General features: G+C 30.2%; 2 protein-coding genes across 2 annotated transcripts; both read left to right on the top strand.

Moving 5' to 3' along the window:
* Positions 1-28: 28 nt before the first annotated feature.
* Positions 29-3172, top strand: LOC110616288 (ras-related protein RABH1b). The gene is made up of 6 exons (XM_021758667.2): positions 29-354; positions 1352-1422; positions 1756-1844; positions 2106-2217; positions 2653-2743; positions 2824-3172. Exons 1-6 carry the CDS (start codon positions 238-240, stop codon positions 2965-2967), a joined length of 624 nt encoding a protein of 207 aa, XP_021614359.1. The 5' UTR covers positions 29-237; the 3' UTR covers positions 2968-3172.
* A 2417-nt stretch (positions 3173-5589) lies between these two features.
* On the top strand, positions 5590-8872 carry LOC110615730 (probable purine permease 11). Its single transcript, XM_021757782.2, has 3 exons — positions 5590-5924; positions 6217-6453; positions 7375-8872. The coding sequence occupies exons 2-3, from the start codon at positions 6447-6449 to the stop codon at positions 8457-8459; spliced, it is 1092 nt and encodes a 363-aa protein (XP_021613474.1). The 5' UTR covers positions 5590-5924; positions 6217-6446; the 3' UTR covers positions 8460-8872.
* The last annotated feature ends 4473 nt before the right edge of the window (positions 8873-13345 follow it).

The following is a 13345-nucleotide window of genomic DNA, read 5'->3' on the forward strand; positions in this document are numbered from 1 at the left end:
CGTATGGGCTGAGTAGGTCCAACCCAACGCACACCACTTGACCAACGTACGAAGCTGTTTCAAAATCAAATCCCTCACGCGGATAGTCAGCTGACGTCAATCCCTCTCCGGCTCTCTCAAAGTGTAAACACATCAGACTATCGGAGAGGGATTCTCTGATCTCGCGATCTATCTAGCGACATCATCGATAAATTCTCGGCGAGATTTCGACTTCGGATACTGTGATAGATCCGCAAGATGGCTCCAGTTTCGGCACTGGCCAAGTACAAGTTGGTGTTCTTGGGTGATCAGTCTGTGGGCAAAACCAGTATCATCACTCGCTTCATGTACGACAAGTTCGATAATACTTACCAGGTAATTTCTGCAAAAAAAGGCTCTACTTGCTTTGGTTCGTGCTTTGCAATCGGATTACTTAGTTGGCTTTCCTCATATTATATGGATGGATCTCATTAATATTACTTTCTTGTTAATTGTTTGGCCATTTCTGCAGTATAATTTGATAAGTTGTTTCTATAATTATATTTCATTTGTTGCGTTGATCTGGATTTCAAGTGGTTGTTCTAAGAGTATTTGAATAAGACACTTTGGTGCAGCTGCCTGAACAGCGAGCCATTGGGTACTTGGAGGAAGGGAAAGTTTTAAAGAGGAAAACGGTCTTGATTCACCAATTTGATGGTTGAAAATGGAGCTTTTTGAATCCTTTAAAACTTTAAAAAACCTCAAGCTCTCTCAAGCACAACTTCAGGGTTTTTAACCTTCCATTACAGTAAAAATACCTCCTTCCAAGCAATGGCTAAATCATTAAGGAATTGACTGCTAAAATACTATTAGGATATCAACTTTTATCAAACCTACGAGTTTAACGTTTTCACTTGCGTGAATTTCAAAATTGACTAAATTACTTTGGTCAAGATGGGCGCCTAGTTTTTCGTACATTTATTCAGGCAATGTTTGCTTATTGATGATTAGTCATTGCTTATAGTTTTTGTTTAATTTGATAAAAGCACTTCTTTCGGGAATAGTATGGTTCTAACTGACTATGAAGTTGATTATCGGTCATTTGAGTTGAGAGTTGAGGGTTAATGTGAGCAGTCATGGCCTTACAATAGTTTTAGTGATAGTTTAATATAAGAATGTAACATTGTAGAAACCATTGGTGATGAGATGCAGACCTGAACTGCCATTTTTGAGCATCTGTTCACACTGACGTGCCTCTTATGCATAATCTGAACCTCATTTGTGTAAATTCTACTATTTTTCCTTACAAAATCCATTACATGATTCTGATTCTTTCGCTGCTTAATTTGTTTCTCATCTTCCAAACTTATTTCTCTCTTTAATTGACAATCAGGCTACTATTGGTATCGATTTTCTATCAAAGACAATGTACCTTGAAGATCGAACAGTTAGATTGCAGCTCTGGTGAGGTCTTATAACAGCACTATGAAGATAAATTTGCATACTGCTCATTTTTCCTTTTAACTTTTCCATATGCAAAGGCTATAATAGAATGATGATAAAATTGTTTGTTCTTGAGATATCTGCTTCATTTGTGTTTTGTGACAAACGACCTTCAAATAAGCATTTGCATGTGAATGCAATAATGCTGCTATTCTGCCTTGAAATGTGATACATGCATTAGCTATCTGTTTCTTTTATGATAGTGAGTTCAGTTGCAAATGCATGTTATTTATTTCATTTTCTCTAATATCATGATCTCACTTCAAATATAAATCACAATCAAATATACAACAGGGACACTGCTGGACAGGAAAGGTTCAGAAGTCTTATTCCAAGCTATATTAGGGATTCCTCAGTGGCAGTTATTGTTTATGATGTTGCAAGTATGTGGCTTTTCTTGTTTCCTTTTATATTTCATGAACTCTCTTTCTTACATGTCTCTCTGCTGATCTGCTCCTTCATGTTGCATTTATTGGTATTAAAGAACAGACTATAAACTATAAAGTCATTGACATGCAGAAATTACAGTTTCTGCTCTACTATATCATACTCATTGATAGTTTCTCTTTTCCACTAAAAGGTTCATGTCTCGAGATTTCCTACTGGCTTTATGCTTCACTACTTGGCATTTTCTTGTGGTTTAGGCAGGCAATCATTCCTTAACACTTCTAAGTGGATTGAGGAGGTTCGAACCGAGCGGGGCAGTGATGTCATTATTGTACTAGTTGGGAATAAGACAGACCTTGTAGACAAAAGGTGATGAATCTAATTTCTTTGAAGTTCAGTGTGAAAATGTTTTATTTTTGAGGCTTCACTTTTTAATGCTTATCTGGTTCAAGGATGTATCTTGGTTCTAAGAAAATGCATAGTTTTAAACATCTTTTTAGCATAAATATACACATGGTTTGTGCAGTTCAAAATTTGAGAGCTCATTGCACAGAAATCTTAAGAAGGCCGTGAAATATAACATGTGCAGTTATGAAAGATAAGGCGTGTTAGCATCCTTTAACTGTTTCATTTAAATTGAATGTGTTTCTTGTGTATTTTCAAATTGTTGAAATAGAAAGTAGTATTATATATTGTCCTATTGTTTTAAAGGCAGATGCTAAACCCTATTCCATTTATTTTATTAAACAGCCATTCAATGGAAAATTATGTTCATGTCTTAGGACTTTATGACTTGTTTAACAGGCAAGTTTCAATAGAGGAAGGAGAAGCCAAAGCTCGTGATCTTAATGTCATGTTTATTGAAACTAGTGCAAAGGCTGGCTTTAATATAAAGGTAAAACGCATGTATTGCGCACAGCAATTTTGTGTCTGGATTTTAAAATTTGGACTTAATCTTCCTATTTCTCTTTTCAGGCACTGTTTCGGAAGATTGCAGCAGCCTTGCCAGGAATGGAAACACTTTCTTCAACTAAGCAAGAGGAAATGGTGGATGTCAATCTGAAGTCCAACACAAATGCATCACAGTCTCAGCCACAATCTGGAGGATGTGCCTGTTGATATACAAAATTGGGATCTAAGCTTACTCTTTTGGAAGCATTTTGTTTGCATGCTTCTGTAATCCTACACATATAAAGTTTGTGTCATCCCTTTGTAGCATCTGGTGTTTGACTGTTTGTTTGATTGTTAAAGAGAACTTGCCAACAGGAGACTATACAGATATGAATTGTGGAAAATCATGTGTTATTGCAAATGTTTTTGCTTAGTGTATTTGTTTTATAGACTATTTAATCCCTAGTTTTGCCTTTATTCCACATTTAGGTTATTCAGTATGCCATTAGTATTATAGGATAAATTACTAGTTACTTCTAGATATTGTTTATTTTTTAGTTTTGTAACTTTTGACAATTTAATTAGTTAATTTTATATCTTTATTTCTCCTCTCTCCTCTATAGTGAAGGGGGAGGGAGAGAGAGAGGAGAGATGAATATTGGGAATGACATTCTAGCTCAAAATAATTCTAATATTTAAAATTTACTATAAAATAGAAGTAAAAAATGAGCCACTAAGTAGTTCTATTTTTACAATATATAGATTTAAAGACTAAATAGTAAGTTTTTAATAGTAAAATAATAATAATAATTAGATTTTTCTTTTTTAAACAAATCTAAGACACATAAGATGCATTTTAATAAGGCATAAAGGCAATTTACAAGATGTGGATGTAGAAGAAGGCTAAAGTATACAAAATGGGTAAACCCAAATCCCTTTACTGACTAGCCCAAACCAAACCCATGATCCACCGACACCCAAACCCATTAGAGATTTTAAGCTCTTCGTCTGTCTTTCGAGGTCTCCAACTCCATCAGCAACCACAAGACTATCGAGCTCCATCCTAAGCATCTACAGGTAGATTTCCTAGAAACTTTTGAACCACGAAGGACACGTGCTAGAAGATCCATAAATGGCCAAACTGATTGCATGCAGGTAAGGAACTTCTCAATTGAGGCACAAGTATAAGCTCCAGTATTGTGGCCTATAAGAAGCCAAATCATTGAAACGTGTAGCCATCAACTCCCCGAAGCTCCAGCCACCAAATGATTGTACCATCTTCATCGAGTACAAATTCAGGGCTACACCCAAGTAACAGAATGATGGAAACCCTCTCCATACAAGTCAAGATTTGTAAAACATATAGAGAATCAGAAAACCAAACAAATCAATGCTGAATCAGCACTGGTGAAAGAAACCAACATCATAAAGTTATCCAAAAAGCAAAACAAATCAAAACAGACCTTCTTCTAGGCAAGCCAATACAAAATGGTCAAACCAAGAGAAGCTCCCCGAAGTATTTTTCTCACTTTCTGATAACATTTAATAAATAATAAAACGATGTATAGTGCTCTCTCCCTGCACTTGTCAGAGCTGTCGTTTTATATATCCAATCTTGTGTTTTAGTAAATTTAAATCGTTAATTTATGTAATTCTGAATTGTATTGAGATAAATCGTTAATTTATGTAATTCTGAATTGTATTGAGAAAAAACGATTAAAATTAAATGAATTTATTTAATTCAGTTTTTTTCAGTACAACGATTTAGTTTTATTTTTAATTTTTAAAAAATTCAATTATTTAGTTTTCACATTTGTTTGGATAGATGAGAAATAAAGTATAAGATGAGAAAAAATATGATAATAATAAAATAATATTATTTTATTAAAATTATCATTTTATCCACACTTTCGTAGGTTTATTTTTTTATTCTGCCACAAAAAGTTTCATACAATTGAAATAATTCTATAACAAATTATTATAAAATTTCTGATAAAAAAATTATTATAAAATAATAATACATTCTCATATCCATCAAAATTTTATATTATATTTTTATTATATATCCAAAATGAAATAAAATTTACTTTTTATTTTTTAATAATGCAAACCTGTAAATATATCGTAGGGCTAAAATCCCTACTTTCTTTTACAATTGCTCACAAAGCTATAAGTAAAGCTGTAAAGGTCTATATTCTTAAAAACGGCATATATTCTTCAAAAAAAAAAAGCCTTATATTAAAAAATAATAATTAAAAAAAAAAAAGTTGAGGGATGTGCATTTCATTTCACGAGTAACAGCACGCTTTTCACTTTAATTCTCGTGCTTTCTCGTTTCTATCGGTTTTGGACAGAAAATTAGGGTGACAACGGATTGGGTATTTTTGGCTACTCGATCTGAATAAATTTTAATAGAATAAATTTAAGTAGTTATAATCGGATTTGATATGGATTCAGATTTTAAAAATAATATTCATTACAGTTCAGATCGGATTCAAATTTTATATATAAGTGTTCACTATCTGAATTTATTTATATAAATAATTAATTTAATATAAAAAAATATATTTTATAATAATATTTATAAATTTTTTATATATTTTTATTTAAAAATTTAAATTTAAATATTCTTTAGAAATATTAAATTTTTTAAATGAAAATTATTAATGAAAAATATTTTTTATATAAATTATTAATTAAAATATATAAAATTAAATAAATTTAAATAATAATAATTGAATTTGAGATGAATTTAAATAATTTAAATTAAATTTTAAACAGATTTAAAATAAATTCAAATATTACTCGTATAAATTGGTTCGGATAGTTTAAGTTTTGAGGGTACCATTTACATCCCTACAGAAAATAACTGAAGGAAAATCCTCTTTTGTTTTTGTTTTTTTCCATCTTTCCAATACCATTTTTTCCTGAGTTTATTTTCTATGCTCTCCTCTTCCACGCAGAGGGTCCCTTACCTTCTCTATATCTTGCTCGATTGTCCCATGAGCAGACGACACAGGCGGCGAGCAGCAATTCATCTTTGGTGATCTGCATCTTCATGTCTCGTAGGTCGAATACTTGAAACCTTATCGGCGTCTCTCGTTATTCACAAATCTCCATACATCTGTGCTTCTCGTCGTCGTTGCTTCACCGGCCACCATCACTGCATCTTCTTTATGAAATGGGTTTGTTTTCTGTTTTGAGTTTGTCTTGATTTATTGTGGAATGGGTTCTGTTTGCCCATGGTTTTAGTTTTTTTTTTTCAGTTGAATTATAGGAAAACTATGGATTGTAAGTGAATAAATTTAATTTTTCTAATGATTGTTGAGATTTGATGACGTTATTTTTGAAGGGAAACTTAGACTTGAGAAGGTTGCTTTTGAATTGTGTATTGCCTTTGTAATTGAAATGCTTTCTCCTAAAAGGGCAACAAAATGCACTTGGCTTATTGACTATTGAAATGCTTTCTCCTAAAAGGGTAACAACGTGCACGTGGCGGCGGTGGTAGGTGGGGACTGGGGAGGGCAGCCTGGCTGTTTTATAACGCTAATATGGAATGGAATTCAAGGTTTCTTATCACTCACGACTCTGCAACTCCGAGCATAAGGCCTCCAAATTATGGCTTACACAAATGCGGTAGATTCTTTCTGATCCTCCAAAATCGATTTCTCTCTTGTCTGCAGTAAGCCCTTGCGACTTCAGCCACCATGACAGGTTTTTTCTCTGCTCCCCATTTGTTTGTTTCTTGTTTTCTCATATGTGCGTTTCTCAGTTACAATAGAAAATTAAAATTTTATTTTCTGTTTGGTTGTTGCGGATTCGAGCTGAAACTAAGAAAGAAAGGGTTATTGAATTTTGGATTCGGTAATTACAAAAAAAAAAAAAAAAAGGCCCTTTTGGCAATTCTGTGGTAAGACAAAATAAGTATGCATCTGGCTGTGGCAAATGACGTCCAATCATCTGCCTTAGGTGGCTGCTTCTTCAGCAACTGGTGCAGCTCGGTTAATATTCCTTCTTAGTTTCGCCTATGTTTCCGATGAATTCAATTTTATATGTCCAGATATTAGAATTTGCATAATCCAATTCTCTCTCTTTGTGTTCACACTTCTCACTGATGCTCTAGTGCGGTTATACATGTCTTACTATTGTATCCTCAGTCCTCTGTCATTTCTTTATTATTTTCACAAGATTCTACAGAGCAATTTTGCCAGTCTCCTTAGGAATGAAGTTAATATGTAACCTTTTGGATTGGTGATTTTGGTATTGTGTGCTAATAGGTCAATGCAGAAGATATTTTTGTAGAGGGTAGATATTCTAAATTGCAAGCAGGGATAATATTTCAAGTTTCAACTCCACTCCAACTGTAGCATCTTTCTGAGGTTATATGTTCCATATAATTTTCACTGTTAAGTGGATTTCAGCTTTGCAATATCATGCTCATCCTGAAGTATTTGAGGCATTATACACTATATTTGATGGGTCATATAAGAATCCATATGAGTATCCTTGGGCGTTATCATTGGTTGTATTAGTGATTAAAATATTTAACTTGTAATTAGTCTCATTGATGTTAGAATATAACACATTCCAATTTTAAATTTTATATGAATTCTTTTCTTATTTTCCCTGCTGCAGATAATCAAGAACCAATTCTGAATAAGGATGAAAATACTACTGCAGAATCAACATTCCTTAAACTCGCACGCTGGCAGTGGTGGCTTTTGGTGGCAATCAACATTTTGTTCCTCATTGCAGGCCAGTCTGCTGCTGTTCTTCTTGGGAGATTTTATTATGATGGAGGTGGAAATAGCAAATGGATGGCAACCCTTGTTCAAACTGCTGCTTTCCCAATCCTTTACATCCCTCTCTTTCTACTTCCTTCCTCTCAAGAACCTTCAACTTCTTCCGCCTCACCTTCCATTAGAATTCTTGCCTTGATATACTTCCTTCTTGGAGTACTTATAGCTGGCGATAACATGTTATATTCTACTGGGCTTTTGTACCTCTCTGCCTCTACTTATTCTCTCATTTGTGCATCCCAACTAGCTTTCAATGCCATTTTCTCATACTTCATCAATTCTCAAAAGTTCACTTCTTTAATTCTCAACTCTGTGATTGTGCTATCATTTTCTGCAGCCCTTATTGCAGTCAATGATGATTCAGATGGTCCATCAGGAGTGTCTAAGTGGAAGTATATCATTGGCTTCCTTTGTACTCTTGGTGCTTCAGCAGTATACTCTCTTCTGCTTTCTCTCATGCAGCTGTCCTTTCAAAAGATCATAAAAAAGGACACTTTTTCTGTGGTGTTGGAAATGCAGATTTACACTTCACTTGTTGCCACCTGTGTTTCTATCATCGGTCTTTTTGCTAGTGGGGAATGGAAGACTTTGCATGGAGAAATGTTGAGTTTTGATAAGGGGAGGGTGTCTTACATTATGACTCTAGTTTGGACAGCAGTATGTTGGCAGGTTTGTTCTGTTGGCGTTGTAGGCTTGATTTTATTGGTGTCTTCTCTCTTTTCCAATGTAATAAGTACTGTTGCCTTGGCTGTTTCTCCTATCGCTGCTGTCATAGTTTTCCATGACAAGATGAATGGTGTGAAGGTGATCTCTTTGCTTATGGCTTTTTGGGGTTTTGGCTGTTATATTTACCAGAATTATCTTGATAATTCTAAGGTGAGGAGAAAACGACATGATGTTATTGAAGAGGGGATAATTTGATTGGCTAGTTTTCTAGCTGGATCTCCTATAATAAACTTAGATGATACCTTCATTGTCCAAAAACTAAGAAGGGAAGGGAGAGTTAAAATTTTAGCTTATTGCCTTTTGTGATAGCTTGCAGAAAGTGTTGCTTTTCAGTTTTCACGTATCCTGATCCTGATAAGGGAAAAAGAAGCATGTTATTGCTGGAAGTCTGCTATTACAAGAGGAGTTGACTCTAATTTCTCCTGAAGTTGATGTTTGCTTGGATGATAATGTAACTATTAGTTAGCTTCTCTGTAAACCCACCTTATGTGGAAACTGATTTATTTTATATCCCTTTCGCTGTTAAACCACGTCATCTTTTCACACATGTGCATGCTGGAAAAGGCATTACTAATATATAACAAACTTTTCTTTCTTTGGCTTTTGTATATATCTGTAAACCATTTTTTTTTTATGTGGGAATTATTAAGTCTGTAGGGATTGAGAAGGAAAATTTCTGCACTTTTTGGCATTTGTGATGCTACAGACGAGGAGAGTGTCATTGCTAAAATTATGACCTGGTTGTGGGCGTGTGATTGCAGTGAATTTCAAACTGTCAACAGGAGTTTTTTTAATCATAAAAAGCCTCTTTCTGCCGACTTTAATCTGGAATCACCACATCAGATATGTAAAGAGCCTTTTTTTTTTTTTTTTTAAATAAAATAAAATAAAGTAGTTATCCTTGATTCCAGGTCACATGATTGCAACTTGAATTTGCATTTTATTAAAAGATTCTTGGATTTAAATTTAATTTTGTTTTCATTTAACTGGCATCACATGTTGGATGTGCACCTACCCACTCTACTTAAACCATTTAAAAACTTCTAATCTCTTGAAAAAAAAAAAAAATCAAAATTTTCAATTCAACCTCTAAAATTGAAGTAAGTTGTTGAAGCTCCACCAAAGCACTACATCAGCAAGAGTGTTTACTTCGATATTGAATAAGTCCTCAAAACTAAACTTAAAAGGGATATTGATAGGGTGTTTAGTTAATCCTTTTCAACTAGTTCATTGTTGTTAAGCTTTTGAATATTTAGTTTATTTGTTTAATAAACTTTTTAAGAAACAATTAATAACTAATATGTACTCTAACAGTTGCATTTCCAATTAGTTTATAGCTATTTATTATAGTTGCTAGCTGATTAAATTTTATTTTTTATTTAAATCATTAATTTGCAATTATAAATAATAAAATAATTACATTAATTATAATATTTATTTTTGTATAATAAGAAATAAATTATATTTTATTGACAATTAGGTTTTTAATTTATGTATAGAATAAATTATTAATTGTAAGTATATTTAAATAATAAATAAAGAATGTGATATATGTTGAAGGGTTAAACAAATGAAATGCCCCTACACTCACATACAGACCAGATAATAACAATATTGACTTAAACTATAAAAAAAAAAAAATGCATATTTTATAGTCTTTAGAAGGTGTGAATCCTGAGAAATTTGTTTAATATGTCTCTATTCTATTCTATTCTAGAAAATTCACAGAAAGAATCATCACATTTCCCATCTCATCCTTAAATGCAGCCAACACCACCTTCCAACACGAGTAATTGTTCACTGAATTTGTAATTCTATGTCAGTATTTAATATGAAAAATGATTATTTGTATCGAGAATAATTATAATTATTTATTTAAATGAGATTTACTTATATTTTATTCATTTATTATATTGTGTGAGTAAAAAAAATACTTTGATATTATATCATTTCTTTTATTATTTTATTTTATAATATTAATTGTTTTAATAATTATTAATTATTTTATTATAATGTAATTATTTTGCTAATAATTAAATAAAAAATGATTTAATCTTTAAATGAATCAAAATATTAATTTTTTTTTAAAATTATTATCGAACAGATTCATTTAAATCTAGCCATTGCAGAAGGTTGGTTGTTTTGTAAATTATGCTTTCAAACTTAACTCTTCCATAAATGCGTTGATGCAAAGTGGTGGTCCATTTTATAAATTAGAATTGGTCTCGGACTACAGAAGGCTAGGTCATAGCCACAAATAATAAAATCATATTCTACCCTTTTTTTAATTATTATTTCTTAGGAATTAGTTTCATTTTTATAATTTTTCTTTCTTTCTTTTTTTAACATTTATTTATCAATTATCTGTTGCAAGCTGTCCATTTAATTTAATTTTAAAAAATTGGAAATTAATTAGAAATATACTTTTCAGGAAGTAAAGTATTTTGAATTAAATGAGAACTAAGAAAAATAATTTTTTAATTATATTTATTTTAAAAATAATAAATTTTATTAAATATAAAAAATATTTTAAAAAATAACATAAAATTATAATAGTTATTTTGTATATTATTATAATATAAAAAAAGTTAATAATAATTTTAAAATAATAAAAAATTATGAGATGGATATAATAATAAATAAATAAATATTATTTAATAAAATTCAATAAATGCAGTGTTATAATTATTAAAATAATAGTCAGACAACATACGGTACAAAGATATTAAATAGAGCCACTGAGCAAATGCCAACAACATGCTAGACCTAACAATCTAACAATTAATTTTTTTGTGATGGCCGTTTCAAATTAACTTTTTTGTGAGAGATTCATTATACTGTGAAACGAAAAGACTATTTTTATTATTTTATTATTTTATTTAGCATTATAAATTATTTAATTTTTTTATTGGATAATTTCTATCCATATTCCTTTAATTTTGAAATATTTAAGATTCATTTTTTTCATTTTTAAAATCCCTCAATCTGTAAGTGTGATATAAAAATCTCTTGATACATTTTTCATTTAATTGTCATGCAAATTTGATAAAGTAATATAATTTTATAATAATTTATTTAATTTTTTTCTTATAAAATTATTCCTATCAAACGAAAAGAGGATGAAGCTACACGCAGTGATGATGGTTAATTCCTTGTGCTGAGGGAGAAATCATCAAATAATTTTGGTTCTGAGTATCTAGCTATGATGGTTTGATTAGTGGAGGGAGCTACCGACGGTTGCTGAATGTCTTGTCGCCTAAGGCAAGCAAGCCGGTAGCCAAGGTCTAAAGAGGGAAACGCTAGAGGAAAGAGACAAATAAATTATGAAAATTAATGGAGAATGGAAACTAGTTCAGCACGCATTATTTGGTTATGATTCAATAATTAAATTAAATTAAATTGGTGAAATTTGGTTGTTTCGATCATCAGTTTGGATACCTCTTATCTGGTAATTGAAATAATTTCAATTTTATTAATAAAATATTATTTATAATTTTTATTTTTGTAATTTCATGAATAGTTTTTTTATAATCATTATTTTATTAAAATAGCCATATTTATTATTTTAATAAATTTAAAATATTATTATACATTTTATTTGTATGTTTGATTTATAAAAAAAATAGAAAATATTATTTTATTTTACTTCAATTAATTTGATTATAACGAATAAACAATAAAATATTTTAGTTTCAACTAAATTTATTATTTTTATTTCAATTTAGTTAGGTTAATATTTTAAGATTCAATCAAATTTCAGCTAGTTGAAATTTCAGTTGGTTAACCAAAAGCTCACTTTTATTACTGTTGGTTTATGTCTAAACACTTTGCCGATTGTCAAAAATTAAATTTTTAACCAAAAAAACAAAAAGCTTTCCACCATCTTATATATTCATTTCCCAATAAAATAATTTAGATTAAATTTTATAAACTTTTACATATTTTCAAAATGAAAGTTATATAAATTAAAAGATGAATAAAATTTAAATAACAAAATTAAAAGAAATAATTAAATTGAATTTTTATGAAATATTTAATTTATAAGGAAAGTTGAAAAATAGGAGAGGTGGCAAATTTAGGGAAGAAATATCAATATTTCTCCGTCGACATTCCGTATTACACAATGAAAAAGACTAATATAACCCTACAGTTTTATAATTTATTTTGGATTTTTTTTTTTTCACTCACGATGTAATCCCTGTTATTTCATATATTTCAATTGTATTTTAAATATATATAGTAAATTAGTCCTAAAAAAATTAAAAATAATGATAATTTAATTATATTTTTATGTAGAGACTATTTTATTAATTTTTTAAAATTAAAATTACTGAAAAGTTGATTTCTAAAAATATATTGACTAATGAGTGAGTTTCGTTAAATAGTTCATTTATTTATTTTTAAAATATAGGAATAAAATGATAATTGAAATTTTGTTATTTATATTTATATTTAATTTTTTAATATTTTTCATCCTACTTAAATTATAAAAAATAAAATTATGAATTACTGTATAAAAATTTATTTAAATTATTTTCTTTTAAATAAATTACTAAAAACAAAATCTATGGGTATGACAATTGATATAGATTTTTTTAAAAAAAAAATCTGTTAATTTTAGATAATTCAGGAAAAAATTTTAAATTAATTAATTTAGACAAAATTAAATTAAAATTTTAATTTCAATCGAATACTTTTTTTTAAACAAATTCCGTTGATAAATTGGTCGCGAGTATTTTTCAAAAAAAAAGAGAAGAAGAAAATAATTGGTGGTGAGTCGGGCCAAACACGTGATACGATGACACCACGCCACCATGACCAGTGACCAGCACTCCACGTTACACGCCCAAAACAGTGTGAAGGACAAGATTGACTTTTCGATTCCTTTTAAAGCCGAAAAAAAAAAGGTCAGCTGTTTCAATTATTTCCAAATGAATACAAATTGAATTTTCGTCAGTCCTAATATATCAAATATTAATTGCTCATTGAAAACTGAGACAAATACAAGAGATTTCCGCAATTTACAATTTTGAATTATTTCCTTTCTTTGAATCATTCCTTTACGTTCTTCTTAGGAAAGA

Source organism: Manihot esculenta, chromosome 5 (genome assembly GCF_001659605.2).
Source record: "Manihot esculenta cultivar AM560-2 chromosome 5, M.esculenta_v8, whole genome shotgun sequence".
Taxonomy (NCBI): domain Eukaryota; kingdom Viridiplantae; phylum Streptophyta; class Magnoliopsida; order Malpighiales; family Euphorbiaceae; genus Manihot; species Manihot esculenta.

Bases quoted from the DNA above. Each gene is read 5' to 3' on its own strand.
- LOC110616288 (XM_021758667.2), top strand. From the start codon at position 238: ATGGCTCCAGTTTCGGCACTGGCCAAGTACAAGTTGGTGTTCTTGGGT. The intron at 1,423-1,755 runs GTGAGGTCTTAT...AATATACAACAG, and splicing joins ACAGTTAGATTGCAGCTCTG to GGACACTGCTGGACAGGAAA. The intron at 2,744-2,823 runs GTAAAACGCATG...TTCTCTTTTCAG, and splicing joins AGGCTGGCTTTAATATAAAG to GCACTGTTTCGGAAGATTGC.